The 21,074-nt window shown below is 41.7% G+C and overlaps 1 protein-coding gene across 1 annotated transcript; it reads left to right on the forward strand.

The window, feature by feature from the left end:
* Positions 1-1,658: 1,658 nt before the first annotated feature.
* Positions 1,659-2,482, forward strand: LOC110864296 (ethylene-responsive transcription factor ERF038). The gene has a single exon (XM_022113343.2). It carries the CDS (start codon positions 1,723-1,725, stop codon positions 2,332-2,334), a length of 612 nt encoding a protein of 203 aa, XP_021969035.1. The 5' UTR covers positions 1,659-1,722; the 3' UTR covers positions 2,335-2,482.
* Positions 2,483-21,074: the final 18,592 nt, after the last annotated feature.

Consider the following 21,074-nt stretch of genomic DNA (forward strand, 5'->3'; position numbering starts at 1 on the left):
TTGTCTATTAGTACATCAAATATGGACGTTTAATATAAACTAAAATACTAGTATTTTCTGTTTTATTGTTAATATACAAGCCATATGTTACACCCTCTTAGTCTTAAAGCATAGTTGATTGATTAAAGGTTTAAAAGGAAAAGAAAAAAAATGAAGGCATTAAAGGAATTTACTAAAAGAAAGTTTATGGTTTTTGGCAAATGAGTCTTGGTAGATAAGCCAAATACAATCGTTAATTTGGACTTTGGGAACCTTTTTCTCAGTTAAAAAAAAATGCCAAATTTAACGATTTTATTGTATTAGAGCATTCACATCCATTCCATTATATTTTCACCATAAATTACACTAAAAAACACTACATTTTCTCTCTCCTTTTCAATTAAATAATATTCTTTTATACCTTTATCATTACCTTTTCTCTCTCCTTCACTCACAACCACTTTCAAAATATATTAAAAAATTATAGAGGGGGAACAGTGTCCCCCCAAATATACAGATGAACAGTAACATTTTCTCTCTCCTCCACTCACAACCACTTTTTATACTCTTTATATTATAAAAACTCCACACTCAGACTTTGATGGAATGGATGTGAATGCTCTTAAGTACACATAGTTAAAGCATTGGTTTCCTTTAAGGAAGGAGTTGTCCTAACCCTAAGTAGTCAGTCATTCATGTAAGATTGTAAGCTTTTTCTTTTTCTATCACTTTATTCCACCCATTTCTTTGTGCATAAATTAATGCTGTCCCATTTTGTCTTAAATTCCGGAGTATAATACTTCTTTAATCTATAATTTTTTTTATTATAATACTTCTTCAATAAAACTACCAATTATTTTAGATTTATATGTAATAATCTATTATTTTTGTCTAGATTACTCAATTTAAGATGTTAGGTGTTTGTTTTGTAGGTGCGAACCATGTATAAAAATATTACATTTCTTTTAAGCACGTATAAAAATATTATTTTTTAATTGTGATGAGATCATCATTCAAAATAGATCTAGGAGTGATTTGAACCTAAGATCTTTCCTAGAAAGACTAAGATGGTGTTTGGGGTTGAGTTTTGAAAATATATTATGCGTTTTGAATAATGAATCAGATAATTAGCTGTAACAAAACGTGATGTTGAAAGATAGTGTTTGGATTTGATTATGTTGTTTGATATCACAATAATCAGATAATCAACTATATGAGTGTTTGACAAATATATATTTAAAAAACAAACAAGTGAAAATCCTTTTCTAAACGCAAATAATCAATTTTTGGAAAACTGCGTTTTGTTGCAGTAGGGGGGGGGGGCTGCGTTTTGTAACTTTCTAAACGCAAATAATTAATTTTTTAATTTTTTTACACAAACACTCAAAACTGATTATTTACGATTTTAAAACTCAATAATCTAAAAATCTCCTTCAAAACTCAACCCCAAACACCCTCTAAACCACTTACAACAAGGCAGTAGTGTTCATAAACATTGTTTTAAATAATAAGAAAATTGGACTATCAATTCAGTATTGTTTCTATAATTACTAAAATTAATGTATCAATTATATGATGACAAGAGGAAAGGAAAACGTAAAGAAAAAGAAAAAGAAGTCTAGAAAGAAAGGGTTATATATAAGAACGACACTTGCTCATATTCCTCTCCAAGAAAGACCCCTAAGCTTATTACTTCCCCACATGCTCTCATATCTTCACCTACTACCACCACTCTAGAATAACATGGATCAAGCAACCACAACCACCACCAGCACCGCCGCCACGAAGCGGCCCAAAGACGGAGAATTAAGTCATGATGAAGTTACCAAAAAGACGAAGAAAATCGACATTGATCACCCCGTATACCGCGGGGTACGAAGGAGGAGTTGGGGAAAATGGGTATCTGAAATCCGCGAGCCAAAGAAAAAATCAAGAATATGGCTCGGGACTTTCGATACCCCAGAGATGGCGGCTAGAGCCCATGATGTGGCTGCAGTCGCCATCAAAGGTCACTCAGCTATCCTCAACTTCCCAGAACTGGCTCACCAGTTTCCCAAACCGGCTTCTAACTCCCCTAGAGACATTCAAGCCGCCGCGCTTAAAGCCGCCGCAAGTTTGGACGTACAAAACCTTAATTCCAATAAAGATGAAGCCGAGCCGAGCCAGATTGAGCTTCCATGTTCTTCATCTTCACCTCAAAGTGATATAACGGATGACCCGTTTCTTGATTTGCCGGATCTTTACATGGATCTTGGAAACCGGATATTCTACACATTGCCGGAGAAGATCACCGGATCAGCCACCGGTAATAGTGAATTCTGGCCAGAAGATCATTTCTTGTGGAACTATAGTTAGACAAGCGTGTATGTAAAAAATTTAAATAAGAATATTACAATCAGAAAACCAAATTTTTATTATTTGTCAAATGGGAAGCTATATTTGTTTTTTCCTTCATTTTTGTAAACTAATGAAATTAATTAATGGCATCTTTGATTTGCATGAATCCTAGTGGAGTAGCTAGCAAGTTTTCTTAATTCATTATCATTTTAATTTAATATAAATAAATAAATTAGCTGATTTTTTATTTAACTTGTTTTTTTTAATAGATCATAGTTGATTAAAAAGTTATTAGAACTACACAAAACAATCAACTAATGAGTTGATAATAATGCCAAAATGAAAAGCAACCCCTTGTGAATTGTGATAGCATAACATGCATCAGAGGTACTTATATTAATTAATTTTTTAGTAATTTATGCATGGTAAAAAGGGGAATTAACAAAAGAAAAACAGAAATAAAAATAAAAATACTGCAGGAAGAAACCACATGTGGATATGAGTGAGTGTGAAGTAAGAATCTTCCAGGTCAATGTGTCATGGAAATGGATGGATTTTGTCTGTAAATATTCCTAGGTTTTATTTGTGCTATAGATCTAGGAAGCATTTTTACATCTTGGGATGCCTCTTGTACTCGATAATTGTGTCACGATTATATATCAATAAAGTTCTTAACTTTATTGATTTATTCATGCATACTTTCTCATTTTTAATTTCTCTCCTTTTTTGTTTATTATTTCTCAGATAGATGCATTAGGCAATTAAAAAAAGTATTTATATTCATAATTCTAGAAGAAGGTAAAAGTCCAGAATTCTTAGAACCGGTAGTACATAAGTTATTTAAAATTAGTAAACAAAAAGAATTGACATCCTTAATAGAAAGTACTATCCTTAATTAAGGATAGTTAGACCATACTATTCCATTCCATAATTGGGTTACGGATTAAGTCCCTATATATGAGGACCACTTTGCTTCAAGAGATGTAGACAAGAAAATGATATATAATATCTAAACATCATTTGAACCAATAGAGTACAAGTATATGTATATGTATGTGTATGTGTATGAGCAGGAAAGGAAAGATTCTGGGCATCCCTAAGTTATCTATATATAGATATTACTTGTTAGTCATGTCTGGTCGTTAAATTCTCTTTTGAAGTAGTTAAAGAACAAGGTCACAATGGTTCACCAAAAGTCACATTAATTGGTTCATCAAAAGTTGCAACTCCTCACATGTGTAAAACACCATGAGTAGCATCCAATGACTTTGGTATTGCTTTGTGTTCGGCAATATATATAACCCTTTCGATTTGAAGCACCGAATGACTTTGAGGTTGATTGGTGTTCAACCTTCTATACTCACACATAAAACCCCCAATATGAGACTAAGTGTAGATGGCGCCAACCCCACTCCACCTTAGCCTTTGGCGCCACCACACGCCATTACACCATTTTCGTTAAGGGCGTTAGCTCCTTTGGCGTCACTGCAGCAACACCCTTTCCCCCTCTTTTCTTTCCCGTTTAATTTTCTAAACCAATCATTTATTTACACACCATCCACCGTTGTCTTAAATTTTTATTTATTTAATTATTTTAATAAAATGGTTAGTTAAACCATTAAATACTTTTTAGGGTGTAATTAGTGAGAGTCCCGTACCTTTTTTCACGCAATAAATACTAATGTACATATCACCAAAAACCAAGCCTTACAAATCTTTAAGGGCCACCGGGGTAGTCGCGGCAAAGGTGAATGGCAAACTTCTTGCCGATTCGGTAGTCCACCGTCAAGAAGAAGGTGAGGATCGGCAAGAAGAGAGAGGGGAAGAAATCGGCAGGTGTATGCCGCTGCGGGAAAGAGAAGGTGGGACCCATACCAATCACATCTTTTTGTTTTTGTTTTTTTAAATGGTTTGCCTAATCTCTATTAGGCATGCACTCCTTATGATTTTTGGGTAATAGGCAAAAACCTTAGGCAAATTACATGGCACAATTCAATTGGGTGAAGGGAAACTTTGCCTAAAGGGGTTAAGGGAGTGGGGGTGGTCACTAGTGATGAAATTCCGTCACTCACAAACATCCAATCATGTTTCGCCATGTCAGCAACCACTATTCTATCACTCACAAGCATTCTTTAGTGGCGGTGGTCATCACTAGTGATGGGATTCCAATGTATACGTATTAATACACAATGTACAAGTCATACACATACATTCAACAATTCTTCAACGCGTGATATTATCAACGCGTTAAAGTTTCCACGCGTTATATATTGTGGTGGCGGCGGTGTGCTAAACTCCATCACTCGTGATGGAGTGTCCATAACGGACCACCCCCACTGGCCTTAGGCATGCACCCCTCTCATCCGTTGCAACGCGTACGTTTCAGACAAAGAGCACCAATTAATATTGTTATAAAAAACCAGGGCCGGCTCAACCATTTTGGTGGCCTAAGACGAAGTAAAATCTTGTGGCCTTTTCCAAAAAAAAAATGCATGTAATTGAAAGTTAAACTTGAAGGGCCCAAGTGTAATTATTTGAAAGATTGTGTTAAAATTTAAAAACAAGAAAAAAAATGCTGAACAAGGGATTTAAACCCAGGTCTCACCAACATCCATACATATACAAAACCACTACACTACCAACCATCAATCTGTTGATTATAAATGGATTGTAGCTTTTTCAAATTGTGGAGGCCCTATAGTTTTGATGGCCCAAGCCTCATTTGGCTTACCCTTGAGCCGGCCCTTGTCAAAAACTTATATGCACTAAAAAGAATTCCCTGAAATAACGTAGAGCTCTTTATAGTTTGTACAATGTGCACAAATTGTCTACACAGAGAAAAGATAGTTAGGCTTAGGCATATAAGAAGTGATGTTTACTCAACCCGTCAGAGGCTTTCCTTCATATCGTTATCATCGGAATGTCAGGCTCACGATAGGTTTTCTTTGTGGCCATGTTTTAGATAGAAAGAAATAAAGTGCATCTTAAATTGGGTGGGAGTTGCATTTGGTTAAAAAATGCTGCCACGAGTCGAGCATGAATCATTGTAAAGGAAATGGTCCAAAAGATTATATATATGTGGCATAGAAAAATATATGTTAGGTCTTAGATGATACTAGTTGTTCGGAAAAAAAAAATCCTAATATTATAGAGTAAGGTTGGTACTTAGTGGGGACAAAGTGGGAGCGGGGAAACTCGTCCCCTCTTGGGAACACCGTTTCCCGGGTACTGAGAACACCTTTTTCACTCACCGATTGGTAAGCATTCACCGCCTCACCGGTTATCACCGATTAAAGCGTGTGCTGACCCATACACACATGTGTGTGTATATAGGGTTAGGATTGTGTGAGAATCACTAAGGTAATTGAGAACTTTGAGAACAATTCTGGACCATATATCTTTCTTAAGAAAAAAAATGCAATTTTTTTATTATACACATGTTTATATACGTATTTAAAATTGAAACATAAGTATTGTACATATATACACAATGGGTACAAATGAATGTACATAAAAGAAGATTATAGTTCTAAACTTGTTTTTTTTGCTAAGTACATATGTGTACTTATGTGTCTAAAACTAAAAAAATAAGTATGGTATATATATGTTTGATAACATACACACATATATATATAGAGTAAGGTTAACATACAAAAAGCCTTATCATACATCACGTAGGAGACAATGGTAACCGTTGGATCAGGTGTATAATCACGCATGGGACCACATAATCACGCATGGGACCACATAATCACGCATGGGACTATAATCACGCACGTTCTATGATAATAACGCACGTTATATTTTTTGTCATGTATGTTAATGTAGGTTAAGCCTTGAAGTACATTATACTTTCTCTATATATATATATATACATATATACAAAATTGACAATATACACATGCGTATACTTCCAAAAAAAAAAAAAAAAAAAAAAAACCTTAAAAAGATGCAATTAGCAATAATTTATTTTTGCTTAGAGAAAATATATGATTCAGAATAGTTCTCAATTAACATGTGTTTCTTTTAGGATTCTTACCTTATATATATATATATATATATATATATATATATATATATGTGTGTGTGTGTGTGTGTGTGTGAAAAATTGGGATGATTCTGTTTAGAATGGGGAAAAATAGAAGAATATTGAGGTGACATGTGAAAAATGTGCGGAAAAGGATACGACTCCCTATGCTCTTATAGAGGAAGCGTAGAAGGGTTTTTTCCTAAACTCACATGTTTGGACTCGTGAGCAAATCTCAATGATTAGATATTTTTAAGTAATCTATGGCTAGGGTGTCAAGCGCAATAAAATGCCCGAGAAGACTTTCCCCTTCTTTCGGGTGGTCTTATTAAGTCAGCTTCAAGCCAAGACAAGTGATCCTTATTAGCGTGTAGTTCCATTAAGGGTGGTCATAAAAAATTTCTCTTTCACTTTGTATTCAAATTTAAAGAGACTAAAAGGTGATATGATATTGATTTCTTGATTATTTCATTAGACCTAAAATCATCTCGTTTCAATATAATTTTTTATAACTTTTTTTTTTCATTTGCGTTGTTATATACGATCTTGTTAAGAAACCAAATATTTTATTATATACATATATATCGTGAAAGGTTAAAAGTAGTATCGGATAAGTTGTCAAAGTCGATCCAAAAGACAATCATGAGATGCATGCTTTATGTAGATGATATTGTGTTTATAACAGAGAGTAAACCAAGCCTGAATATGAGGCTAGAGAAGTGCCTTGCAGCCTTAGAGCGCAAAATTTTATAGATGAGACACTTTACAACTGAGTACCTTTAGTGTAACTTTAGTAGTGCAAATAACGACCAGGACACCTAAATCACCATTGAAGGCCAAGTTTTCCTACAAACAACCAAGTTCAAGTATTTAAAATCTTCTGTATACAACAATGATGTAACACACCATATTCAAGAAGGTTGGTGCAAGTGGATAGCAGCTACAAGAATATTGTGGAACATGAGGTTCTTAAAATGATTAAAGATGAAATTTTATAAAGTTACAGTTCAATCTACTCTATTATACGGGATATATTAAGAGGCCATCAAAAAGACACAAATATGAATATTGGAAGTGGTAGAGATGAGGATGGCAAGGTAAATGTGTTGTCACACAAGGTTGGACTAGATATGAAATGAAAATTTTTTTCCGGGAAAATAGGGGTGAGTTGTATCTCGGATAAGATCAGAAATGGAAAATTAAGATGGGTTGGGAATGTGAAGATGAGACAAAAGACGATGCCAGTAAGAACCATAGAAACCCGTACTGTGGAGGGGATGAGGAGCAGAGGCAGACGTAAATTGACATAAAATGAGTGAATTAGGTAAAATTTGCTAAAATTGCACATCTCCGAGGATATGATAGGGATAGGAGATTGTGGAGATGCCAGATTAAAGTTATAGACTTTTAGAGGAGTGTATAAATTTGTCTTAGCTTTATCTTTTTCTACACTTTTGGTTGTCTTGCCTTCATTTTGCCTTAGCGTGACCTTGGCATATAGATTTTTATTAGGAAACGTGTAAGTACTTTCAAGGGGGTTCGTCTACCATCTTCTTAACTCTTGATAACTTTATTTGTTACTACCATAGTTTTTCTTACCACTTTGTGGTTATCGCTAGTTTATCACTACTACCGGTGTCTTCTTTTGATGTTTTTTTAATTCCGTGAAACACTATCCGGTACTATACTTTACATATTGTAAAGATATATGGTTTTGGAGTCAAAGATTTCACCGGTAGCGATCCCTTTATCTTCTAGAATAAATAAAATGTTTGTCTCATCTCGTTTTCTCACACTATACTAATAATTTTGATATAAGTGAGATTTTAACGTGTACATTTGCTTCTTTATTAGATGGTTTTTTTAGGCTTCTAATATTCTCACAGCCATAAATCTTATTTTCACGGAATAATGGATTTTAATAATCCAAACAATTAGCTGTTGGCCGGCAATGGTCCCAACTTCAAAAATAACCAGTGGTGGACCCGCATTTTCACATATTGTAAATTAATGGACTTTTACTAGAGAACCTTAATTTCTTTTAGTTCCCTTATCCTTTTCGGTCTAGTAAAGATCTATTAGTTTACAATATATAAAAAGGTGGGACCATCACTGGTTAATTTTTAAGTTGGTACCGTTGCTAGCCAACGGCTAATAGTTAGGATTATTAAAATCCATTATTCCTATTTTCACATCTTTTTCTCTCTGTCTCTCTTTATTTATATATATATATATATATATATATATATATATATATATATATATATATATATGAAGAAACAGTGATCTAATTAAGGGGTTAATTAGATTGGTTTATGTTCCTTTCATGATGGTTAATCTTCTTAAGGATATTTGAGCTCCAACTTGGTAATCAATCCTGCAAAACAGAACACCGTTACTCGTTAAGAGGGGAATGTGGGGGTTTCCCTCTTAACCAGGCTCCGGCGTGAGAATAAGCGACTGCTTTGAGAGTAATTAAGTGTGAAGAGTGAGAGCCGAGGGAATCGAATGTTTAACCTGTGGGATGAGGTCTCTATTTATAGCCGGAGAGGTGTAAGGGGTTATGGGCTGATGGGCCTTGGGCCAGAAGCGGACAACAAAACGGATATGCTCTTTGTCTCACTAGCGTCGACCGCTTAGTGGCTTCTAGACGCTCGTCGGTGCTGGCGCACCTTGATTGGAGCCACGTGTCATTGTTGTCGGCCTTGTTGTCCTTCTGTCATCAGCAGACAAGTGGAGATCGTGGGACAGTTGTCCCCGTCCTCTGATTGGTGCCACGTAGGCGTCCTTGTGTACTTCTCGTCAGGCGATCGTGGCGCACGATTGACCAGAGCCTGCTAGACGCTCATTGGCTCCTTTTACTGCCACTTGTACCTTATCTACCACTGTAGGTAGCCGTGCGCTTCCCTACTGAGTGGCTCTTGTTGGACAACAAACTAACCCGCGAGGGGTTAGCATGCTCATTTGTTCCATTGTTTTATGCTGAGTGCTGATATCTGGGCCTCTTGTGAGCCTTGCCTCGCGCGGGACAAACTACAACGCGTGTAAGTCGCGCGTGGATACTGTTAATAAGTTTTCTGAAATAAGGAGTATGGTTCCGCGCGCAACCTGGGCGGAGGTTTGCGCGACTTTTTGGGACCATACCCCTTCAAGTCCCCCTAGTCCAGTGCTGCACCATGCGCAACACAAGTGGTTGGAGCTCTGGACTTAATAAAATTAGGAGAAATAAGTGTAATAGGGGAAATGTTCTTTTGATCCTGATTGGTGTGGCGCATGTGGAAAATGTTGTTTTCAATTGCGCAAGTACCAATGCAGGTCTTTAGGGATTGCCGTTTGTCTGATCAGGCGCGCGGGTTTATTGGAGGTGACATGTAGCTGGCGCAGCTCATGCAACTTTTGCATGAAGTTACTTGTAGTTTTTATGGCGGGAAACTTCGAAATTTGAACTTCTGACAAGTTGGTGGGGTAAGTCGTTGAGTGCGACGTTTGAGTTGACCTCTGGCACGAGTGTCATTATGCCGTCTGCGGCGGTTGCACTTCGTGTCAGGAGAGTGAGGCCCACGCGCGCGTGGTAACCGTCACCCCTGGTTTCCCGCTTGACGTGGCAGCCCCTCGTTGGTTAGCCTAGCGGCGAACGCGGCACGGTTACCCATCGCATTAAATGCGATGGGTATATATATCCGAAGAGAGGTGAGAGACTCTTCACTTCTTTTCGTTTCTTCTCTATTTTCTTCTCAACTTCTCTTTGAATCTTCAAACCTGTTCTTCATATCTTCAAGATTTCTTCAAATCTTCAAAATTTTTTCCAGAATTTTCAGATATGAGCGAAGAACACCAAGAAGTTGCTGTTACTGAGGAAGGACCAGTTCCTGTCCTCAGATGGGATCTAGGGCTTTTTGAACAAATTGTTCGAAGCTTTCGATTCCCGTCGGAGTGGGATGCCCGGTATCCGGCTCAGGGCCAAACCGCGGCTGATGCACCACCCGGATATATTACTTTATATGAAGACTTCTTTCTTCAGGGCAATTTCTGGCTGCCGGCGACCAACTTCTTGGGCAATATCCTTCATCACTACAACTTCCATCTATCGCAGATGAGCCCACCGGGCATGGTTAGGATACGACACTTCGAGTTTTTGTGCCATTCTCATGGCATTGAGCCGTCGGTGGATAAATTCCGGGCCTTTTATCAGTTGCAAAGGACGATGGGCTTCTTCTCCTTTGCGAGCCGTGGTGCGGCTAAGAAGATCTTGTTAAACCCACCGAAGAGTTTCCACGACTGGAAACCTAAGTTCTTCTTTATCCGGGAGGAGGTTTTGCCGATTGCTATGCCCTTTAGGGACTGGACCGAGGCAATACCGAAGGAAGACCTACCGATTCCCAAAAACGCCCTGTGGTACCAGCAGCTAACCCTAACCCCGAATCGGGTATTTGGGGAAAACGTTTTGGTCGCAGCGAAGATGAGTGACCAGTGGTCACCTAGCAGCAGGGAGGTTCCGGTGTTGAAGCTTGGCGATCAAGGTTAGTTATTTCTTTGTTCTTTTTCCAAGTAAGTTTGCTTTAATTGTTACTTACTTACTTCCATGTGTAGAAGCGCAACTCTATCAAGCTGCCTTCTCGACATTTGGTGGCTCCATGGGCGTTCGCCCGTTGCGCGATGATGAGGAAAGCTGGTATGACCAGATTAGAGGCAACTTCATGTTCCCAGCTGCTGATGCCTTTGCTTCGCCGCCAACCACTACTGAAGGTGCGCAATACCCTAAACCTCGTCCTTTGCGCTCTGTGACTTTCGCTGGGAAAGAGACTCTCTATCTTTCCAGCGAGGAGTCAGTAGGTTCTTCCAGCGGCGAGCTAAGTTCCTGGTCTAAAATCTTTGCAGGTGTGTTGCGCGACCTGGGGATTGACCCTGAGGAGAAGAAAAAGAAACCTGTGAAGAAGAAGAAGAAGGTGGAGCCTGAAGTGACCAGCAAGGGCACTGGCCCTAGTCGCGCGACAACTGCTGCTGTCAAAGGTACTCTTCGCCTTCGTCAACGTGACTTAGATGATTATGTGATCATCAGTGACTCATTTGAAGGCTTGTCACGTGTAGCTAAGGGAAAAACTGGTGCTGGTGGGTCGAAAAGCTCTGGGAGCGCGGGTTCTCGTAACCCTGAAGCTGGCGCGACTCCATCTTTTCCTGAAGATGACGAAGCTGAAGAAGAAGATGCTGGTGCCCAGCTTATTGGGCGGAAGAGGGGTAGGAGCGAAGCCACGACTGGTGTGGCTTCCGCCCCTACATCTGTTGTGATTCCCGCGGTTGGGAAAATGAGCAAGCTGCGCTCGTTATACAAATTTTCTCCTGGTATGTTCTTCGCTTCTCTTCTTAATACTTCTCTTTGCTTAAATGCACTTGCTTTATTTTTTCAGAAGTCAAGAAGAAGACCCCTGAGAAGGGTGTCACGTTCAGTGAGGCTGCGGCGAAGAGGCCCAAGATTACCATCAAGTCCACTGACACTGCTGCTCAGGATGCCGCGAAGGCTGCTGAGGCGCAGCGAAAGGTGGAGGAGGGTCGGAAGAGGGAGGAAGAGAAGAAGAGGGTTGCCGAGAAGAAGAGGAAGGATGAAGAAGAGAGGAAGAGGAAGGAGGAGGAGGAGAAAAAGAAAGAGGAGGAGAGGAAAAGGAAGGCGGAGGAGGAGAGGGTGGCCGAAGCGGCGAAGAAGAGGGCCCTGGAGGAGTTAGAAAAAAAGAAGGCTATGGAGCATCCTGTTAATGTTCAAGGGCCTGAGGTTACAAACCCTACCCACTCCGCTCCTGTCATTACTTCTAAGGGTGCGGGTCGACATGCTTCAAGCAGCGCGAGCTCTGGTGGTGCAGGGGGTTTTAACCCGAACGTGATCGGGGCGAAGGATACCGTCGGCGATATTTATTATAAAACTTATAATGAAGAAGAACGCGGCGATGCTCCTCACCAAGCCCCTTGGAGCTTAAAGCAGAAAGATACATTTCATGAATTTGCCCCTTGCCGCGAGTGGTTCTTGAATTCGTTTACCCCTGCAGAAGTTAACCGGCAAAGGGCGAAACCCCACGAAATGTTATACCGCACCTTTATACTTGGAGAGGCCAACGCTCGTGCTGCCAATCACCAGATAGTTCGTGAATGGCGAACAATGGTTAGAGAGCGCGCCGACTGGGAGGCTTATCGTGAGCGCTCGTTAAAACGAATAGCTGAGTTTGAAAAGTCTAAGGCTGCTCTTGGTGAGGAGAGAGCCAAATTTGAAGCTGATAAGAAGGCTGAAGCATGGGGCCGTGAGGGCTTGCAAAAGAAACTCCACAATGTTGAGGAGCAACTGGCCAAGGAGAAGGCCGAGTTTAAACGTATTTGTGCCCAAGACAACGAGCGCGCCTATGCGGCTCGACAGAAGATAGTTGAACTTGAGGCTAAAGTTGCTGACTTGACCTCGAAGGTAGAGGAGGCGCAGGGAGAGAAGGCTGCCAAACAGCAGGTGGAGGTTAGTTTATTTGTTTTCCTTTATTCTTGCTGTGTTGTTAACAAATCGGCCTAAGTTGTTTTGTCGGCCTTCAGGTTGAATTGTCTGAGGCCAAACTACAGCTGTCCAGCAAGGACAGAGATCTCCACGCCAAGGACGCTGAGATTGCGGAGCTCAAACGTCGCTTAAACGAGCAAATTGACAGATGCGAGTCGTTGGAGATCGACCTGGAAGCTGAGAGGGTTAAGGCTGCCACAGCTGATGAGGCGCGTGCTGTTAGCACTGCTGCGCTGAATGTGGCCCAAACCAACTACTCCGAGGCTCAAGGCATCGTCGATACGCTTGTCTCAGAAGCTGAATAGATGCGCACTCGTGGAGTAGTGCTGGTGAGTACTTTTTATGCTTCTATCTTGTTAAGGGTTATCTTTAACGCTTTTCTTTTGTTGAAGGTTGCCAACTCCATTTTGAATGCTGGTGAGCTAGATCGCGCCGTTGCTGGTCTTACGGATGCGGCGCGTGCGGTGGGTCACCGAGGTGGTTACTTAGAATGTGCCAGTCACGTTGAGCAGATACTAGGGCAAGAATTTGATGTAAGTCATTGCTCGGTGACTGATCGTGCTGATGATGCGCTTGCACAAGCTGAAGACTCGTATGACAACCTTTCCTTGCCTATCATGGATCTGGTTGTGGAATCCTTGAAGAAAGACGACTGGTGCCAGCGCCTTAAAGCGGTCCTCGATCCACCAGTTACTGTCGAGTTATCCGATGAAGAGCCAGCTGGTGATGATGGTGGCGATGGCGATGATGATGGCAATGATGATGATGGCGATGATGACGGCGATGATGATGGTGACCGTCATGTTGAATAGGGTAGGTTGTTGATAGGCTTTTATGCCCTTGTAATTTTCTTTTGGTAGTTGAATGTACAATGCTGCGCTGTTGCGCAAGTTTTAAATGATATGAAAGATTTTCGTTTTTTCCGTTGCAATTATTGCATTGCTTATAAAACTTAGGTTAAATTAGCTCGAATAAATGGAAGTGTCCTTTATATAAAAGGTTACCGCCCGGTCTCGCGCTTTGTTTGCGGAGGACCTTGGAGGCGATTTGAACAAACTCTGAGATACTGGAGTGTTTTCGCGCTAATCAAAAGTTTAGCATGCATTTGTAACGAAAAAATGTAATAGAAAAACATGTCGTATGCGTTCATTAAGTCAAAAGTGGGCGCGTAGGCCTTCGTACATAATTGCTAGTGGCTTATAGCCGACGTAGGGAATTAAACTGGGGCGCAAGGCCGGAATAGATTACATATAACATTTGCGCAGTTGTTGTGCATTCCATGTCCTTGGTAAGATGTGGCCATCTAGGGTGCGTAATTTGTAGGCCCCTTTGCCCAAGACCTCATGTATCAGATATGGGCCTTCCCATTTAGGTGCCAACTTTCCTGAACGTTCCGCGTTTGACGCTTCATTGTCGCGAAAGACGTATTCCCCTGGGGTGAAGGTACAAACGCGGACCCTTGTGTTGTAGTACCTTTCCAGCTGGGTTTTGTACTTGGCCTCTTTGATTCGCGCGAGTTCGCGCCTTTCTTCTAACAGGTCCAAGTCCAGGCGCCTTTCTGCTTCATTGTCAACTGAGTTGACCGCTGTCATACGTGGTGAGGGTAGGCCAATTTCCACCGGGATAACCGCCTCTGAGCCATATACCAAGCTAAAGGGGGTTTCGTCGGTACTCGTCTTTGGCATGGTTCGGTGAGCCCATAAAATGCTTGGGAGCTCATCAACCCATCCTCGTCGCCTTGTTCCCAATCTGGCCTTTATTCCCTCGACGATGCATTTGTTCACGCTTTCTACTTGTCCGTTGCCTTGGGGGTGCGCAACGGATGTGAAAGTGTGTTCAATGTTCATCTCCTTCATCCACTTCTTGAGATCGTCTGATGCGAAGTTAGTGCCATTGTCAGTTACGATCTTGAGCGGAAGACCAAATCTGCATATGATGTGCTCCCAGATGAACTTGCGCACAATCATAGCTGTGGTGGATGCAAGGGCTTTGGCCTCTACCCACTTGGTGAAGTAGTCGACAGCCACTATGATAAACTTTACGGCGCCGGGAGCATCCGGGAAGGGTCCCACCATGTCAATTCCCCATTGCTGAAAGGGCCATGCGGTGGATACAGGGATAAGATCATTTTTAGGGCGCAATGTTTTTGGAGAGTGCCTCTGGAAAGAGTCACATTTGCGGATCTCCTTCATTGCGTCGACATGCATACCAGGCCAGTAGTAACCGGCGCTCATGATCTTCGCGACAACCATCCGTGGTCCGGAGTGAATGCCGCAGATCCCCTCGTGGATCTCCCTTATCAGGTAATTCGCATCCTGAGGGTCCACACAGCGTAGTAGTGGCCCTAGGAAGGATTTTCGGTACAAAATACCACCGTTCATTTCGTATTGTAGGGCTTTGTTTTGGATCTTCCTCGCTTCTGCTTTGTTTTCAGGGAGCACTCCCTCTTGCAAGTACTGGATTATCGGGGTCATCCATGAAGATTGGCCCATTTCGATCACGTTCACTTGTCGCAGTAATACCGATGGATTCTTGAGTACCTCTATCCTTACATCTTTGGCAAGATGTTGAAAGGAGGTCGAGGCAAGCTTGCTCAAGGCATCAGCTGGCTTGTTTTCGGAGCGATTGATGTGTATAACTTTGTGGGATTTGAATTGTTGGAGCAATTCTTTCGCCTGTTCCAGATACAAAGCCATGACTTCTCCCTTCGCGTCGTATATGCCATTCACTTGACTGGCTATTAGGAGTGAGTCAACATGTGCGCGCAAGCTTTTGGCTCCCATTTTGATGGCGAGGCGTAAGCCTGCCAGAAACGCTTCGTACTCAGCCTCGTTGTTGGTGTTTTTGAAGTCCAACTTAATGGCGTAAGTAAACTCGTGATTCTCTGGGCTCACCAGGCGCAATCCTGCTCCCGCGCCATCTTCATTTGATGCCCCGTCGGTGTAAAGCATCCAAGTTTCATCTGTTGTATCTTTCTCGGGAGTCTCTATCAGCTCGCACTCCTTGATTTTATCGGCCGGCACTTCTGTGATGAAGTCGGCGAGGACCTGCCCCTTATCGGTCGTGGAGACCTTCGCCGCCTTTGTTGGGCGCAGCTCTTCAGTTGACATTACTTCTTTCTTGGCATATATGATTGCTACTCCTGTCTTGGTTGGGAAACCTATCGCAGAATGAGGCGTTGAAGTCACCATGTTTAGCTCGCCTTGCGTTTCCCTCCCAATAAGTACATCATGCCTCGATTTCACTGGCATTACCATGAAGTTCACATTTGTTGTTCTTGAGTGTTTCCCGTCAGAAAGCGTGACGGGGAAACTGATCTGTCCGAGAGGAAAAACCATCTCGTTGCAAAATCCAGACAAAGGGTAATCGACTGGTTCGAGTCGCGCTTTATCCTCTTCATCCAACTGATTGAAACACTGTTCGTAAATGATGTCGGCAGTACTTCCCGGGTCTATGAATATGTAGTCAGTTTCATAATGCCCGATTATGCCGGTAATGACCACGGGACGTGTGGCGCGAGGTCCGCCACGCACTACCGGAAATATAACTTGCTGCTCTTGCCAAGAAGGTTCATAAGGGCGTTTGCCTTTCTCTTTCGCGCTATACCTGGGTCCGTTGACCATGTGAGTCTCTAGTCGTCGGACCTTTTTGTGGTTCCCTTCATCGTGGCGCTGGAGTTGACGGGTTTCCTTGCGTACATTCTTCACTAAATGGCTTAGCTTACCGCTTTTGAGCGCTCTCTCGATTTCTTGGCGCAAGCTATAACAGTCGTCGGTCAGGTGCCCTGAATCTTTGTGAAAATCGCAGTACAAGTTGGGGTCTTGCCCTTTCTTGTTTGTCATTGGTCTGGGCGCCTTGAAATCGACATTCTCCGTCATCAATACCTCCTTTGGAGTTTTTGTGAGCGGAGTCCAGTGTTTGTCACGATTGTCGTCTCTGACCGCCTTCTTGTAACCGATTCGGTCAATCGTTTCTCGCGCATCTTCTCTGTAGCGCGGCCTGTCGTCACGGCCTCTTGGTCTCTCAGACTTCCAGTCATGACTCTTATATTTGTTACGCTTGTTGTTGTTATCGCGCGTACTTCCTCTTGAGAATCGATCTTCTGGGTAGTAGCCCTTTCCACCAGCAAGGGACTCCTCAGTTTGCGCGACGATTTTTGCGGCTTCCATTAGTTTATCCCACTCCTTTGGCATTCCATCTTTGCCTGTGATGGTTCTAATGAGACTATCGCAGCGTATAGCCTTTTTGAAGTGACAACGCATGAGTTGCTCGCTGACGCCGCCTATTTCCAGACACTCTTTGTTAAAACGCGTGATGAAGTCCTCCAGACCTTCACCATCTCTTCGCCAAATATCTTCTACTTCGGCTGTGTCACGTTGGTAGCGACGTTGTTGGCTAAAGTAGCTTAAGAATTGCGTCTTGAAATCTGTCCATGATTTAATCTTCCCAGGCGGAAGGCTGTCAAACCAGGCGCGAGCCGCTCCGGTAAGAGTTTGAATGAACAGGTGGCACCACATGGGCATGTTCCACCCTCCCATGCAGCCCACACTCGTGAATGTTCTGACGTGATCGTCTGGGTCAGTCAACCCATTGAATTTCCCAACAGTTGGGGGTAGTTTTTCTCGTGAAAGCGGCGCGAGTGCAATTTTCGGGATAAACTTGAAGTGTTCCGCAGCTTCCGCTGGTCTGTATGCCAGGCGGAAATCTCTTTCAGCTTCTTCTGTGTAGCCAATGTGTTGTCTTGGCTTGTAGTACTCATGATTTTTTGGTAAACGATTAAAGACTGACGATTCCTCGTCACCTTCCCATGTGGGATCATACGGGTCCGTTTCTTCCCATTCGTTGTTCATGTTGCGCGGCGTGAGCCGGCTGTGAACAGGGCCTCGCTGAAGGTTCGACGGATAGTCGTAGTAACTATCCGTTTCCCCTCTTGTATCGCGCGTGTCTTGTACGCTTAAACGTCTTGTAGGGGGAGGCCTGTTGATTCTGCCTTGTAGATTGGCAGGCGGGGCATTTGGCGCACCCCCTGACTCTGAGGGGTGACCAGGGACGGTTCTGCCGTCAAAACTGCTTGCTGCGCGATAAGCGATTGGTATGCTGCATTGATGGTGGCGATGTTCTTGGCATACCACGAGGCTGGGGTTTCGCCTTCTGGTAAGCCAAGTAATGCAGATACATTTTGAGGTGGCGCTGTGTTCGAAGGTCCTTCTCCGTTGTTCCCTGGGGTGACCACTTGGGTGATGCGGGTGAAGCTCCCGCGCGGACCCCCAGTATTGTTGATTTCAACTTCGCCGATTTCTTCGATTTGTTGGGCTTGGAAGTTTTGGATTCCTTCACCCAACGCCGTGTTAGAGTTGGTTCCGAAACCGAACTCTGGGATGATTCCTTGACCAGTCATAGTCGAAGGAAGAAAAAGATGTCAAAGGCTCAAATAAAAGAAGATGAGGGTGGTTATAGAAAAAATCGGTGGGCGCCAATGAAGAAACAATGATCTAATTAAGGGGTTAATTAGATTGGTTTATGTTCCTTTCATGATGGTTAATCTTCTTAAGGATATTTGAGCTCCAACTTGGTAATCAATCCTGCAAAACAGAACACCGTTACTCGTTAAGAGGGGAATGTGGGGGTTTCCCTCTTAACCAGGCTCCGGCGTGAGAATAAGCGACTGCTTTGAGAGTAATTAAGTGTAAAGAGTGAGAGCCGAGGGAATCGAATGTTTAACCTGTGGGATAAGGTCTCTATTTATAGCCGGAGAGGTGTAAGGGGTTATGGGCTGATGGGCCTTGGGCCAGAAGCGGACAACAAAACGGATATGCTCTTTGTCTCACTAGCGTCGACCGCTTAGTGGCTTCTAGACGCTCGTCGGTGCTGGCGCACCTTGATTGGAGCCACGTGTCATTGTTGTCGGCCTTGTTGTCCTTCTGTCATCAGCAGACAAGTGGAGATCGTGGGACAGTTGTCCCCGTCCTCTGATTGGTGCCACGTAGGCGTCCTTGTGTACTTCTCGTCAGGCGATCGTGGCGCACGATTGACCAGAGCCTGCTAGACGCTCATTGGCTCCTTTTACTGCCACTTGTACCTTATGTACCACTGTAGGTAGCCGTGCGCTTCCCTACTGAGTGGCTCTTGTTGGACAACAAACTAACCCGCGAGGGGTTAGCATGCTCATTTGTTCCATTGTTTTATGCTGAGTGCTGATATCTGGGCCTCTTGTGAGCCTTGCCTCGCGCGGGACAAACTACAACGCGTGTAAGTCGCGCGTGGATACTGTTAATAAGTTTTCTGAAATAAGGAGTATGGTTCCGCGCGCAACCTGGGCGGAGGTTTGCGCGACTTTTTGGGACCATACCCCTTCAATATATATATATATATATATATATGTGTGTGTATGTATGTGTGTATGTATATATGTATGTATAAAAAAGATAGGGTAAAGAGGTGTGTAAACATCAACTCCCTTTCTTTATTAGGTCGTGAAAGGGATCACTAAGATCCAAATTTGATAACCTCACTACATATAATAAAGTGTTTTTATTATATAATAATACATTGATTATCTTTCACCAAGAAGTCCGGACAGACGATATAAAATTAAAGATGTAGGTAAAATGTATACAACTAGTGATGGTGGGCAATTTACTCTATTCAATTGTCCTCTTTCCATATGCCACGTGCTACTTATTATGGACCAATATAATATCGCTCAAACTATTGGCATACCAAAGGTGTCTATTTACACCCCTTAGGGTTTATATATGTTGCGTATAGAGCTATACGCAGTGTATAGGGTTGCATAAAAATCAGTGTCTGACTGAGTTCAGTTCTAGTTTGGATGCTCATATACGCTGCGTATAGGCCTATGCGCAACGTATATAAAGAGTCAAAAAGGCAATATTTTATAAATGTTTCTAAAAGAAACTCTTTATATACGCTGCATAGAGTGATATAGGTCTATACACAACGTATATAAAGGGTCAAAAAGACAATTTTATCCCTGGTTTGGGTTGCGTATAGACCTATACGCGATGTACATAAAACTAGGGTTTGATGTGCAAATAGCCAGCTTGATGTGCCAATATGTACACCTTGTAATATTATAAATGTGCTGCACATGATACTTTTCCATTTTTTTTGTTGTTAAGCTAAAATAAATAAAATAAATCTTATTTTATTATTAGTAAAACAATCTGTTCTTTATTATTATGATATTTCAGCCAATAATAATTGAATAATAATATAATTTATATATTTTTCAGAATCAGGATACTATTAACAAGATTTTATGTTGTGGTTTTGTTTACTTTATTTAAGATGATATATAAGGCATAAGAGAGTAGTATAACTGTTTATGATTTATAGATTTCATATATTTTAATATATAAACAAATGTCATTTTCAAAGCCAATGATATCTGGCTTAAGTGGTAGGAGAATTTAAGTTCTTATTTGAAAGACTCAAATTCAATTCTCATTTGTTGTAAAAAAGGAGTGAGACACTGGTGGGTAGTGATAAGAGACCTAAGTAAACCTGGGTTGGATCCTTAGCATTGAGTCAAACGAGTTTTACCGTATTTTACTGTCGTGCCTATAGACGGGTGGGTTACCGGGTTTTCCCCAGAATTGGTGGTGGACGACTCGGTTACTCTCATAGCACTCCATTTATCCAGTAAATGTTCCGAAAATGCGTAGTATTGATTTGTTTTCCGTTAAAAAAAAATCATTTTCAAACTTTTCGATGGTCGGGGGAATGAGGTGAGATGTAAGGATGGTAGTGGGTGTGGTAAAAGGGGAGGGACCACTAGACATGAGTGAAGAGATGTAAATGATTGGAGAATACCATTTTTGTGCTTTTCATGCATTACCCCTTTTGTTTCTACTGTCTTCATTTCATCATCATTTCATCATTTGGGACAATATATATAATTTTTTTTTGGGTTTTCTTTGCATGCCTTGGTCCGAACACATGCCAAATATGTTTGATATTGTCTTTATATATATGTTACATGGAACAGATATATTCTTGGTTTGCTTAAAAGATCTATGTTTATTGATTAATACTAATAATAATGATAGTGAGGTTGGGTCCTAGTTTGTAAATGGAACTTTCGGAAGTTTAGATTCTTTCTTGATAGCCAACCCTCCCTTTTGGCAATTGTATTCATTTAAAGTAGTTCACTTTGATTATAAACAAGAGTTTAGGTGATCTCCC

Source organism: Helianthus annuus, chromosome 6 (genome assembly GCF_002127325.2).
Source record: "Helianthus annuus cultivar XRQ/B chromosome 6, HanXRQr2.0-SUNRISE, whole genome shotgun sequence".
NCBI lineage: Eukaryota > Viridiplantae > Streptophyta > Magnoliopsida > Asterales > Asteraceae > Helianthus > Helianthus annuus.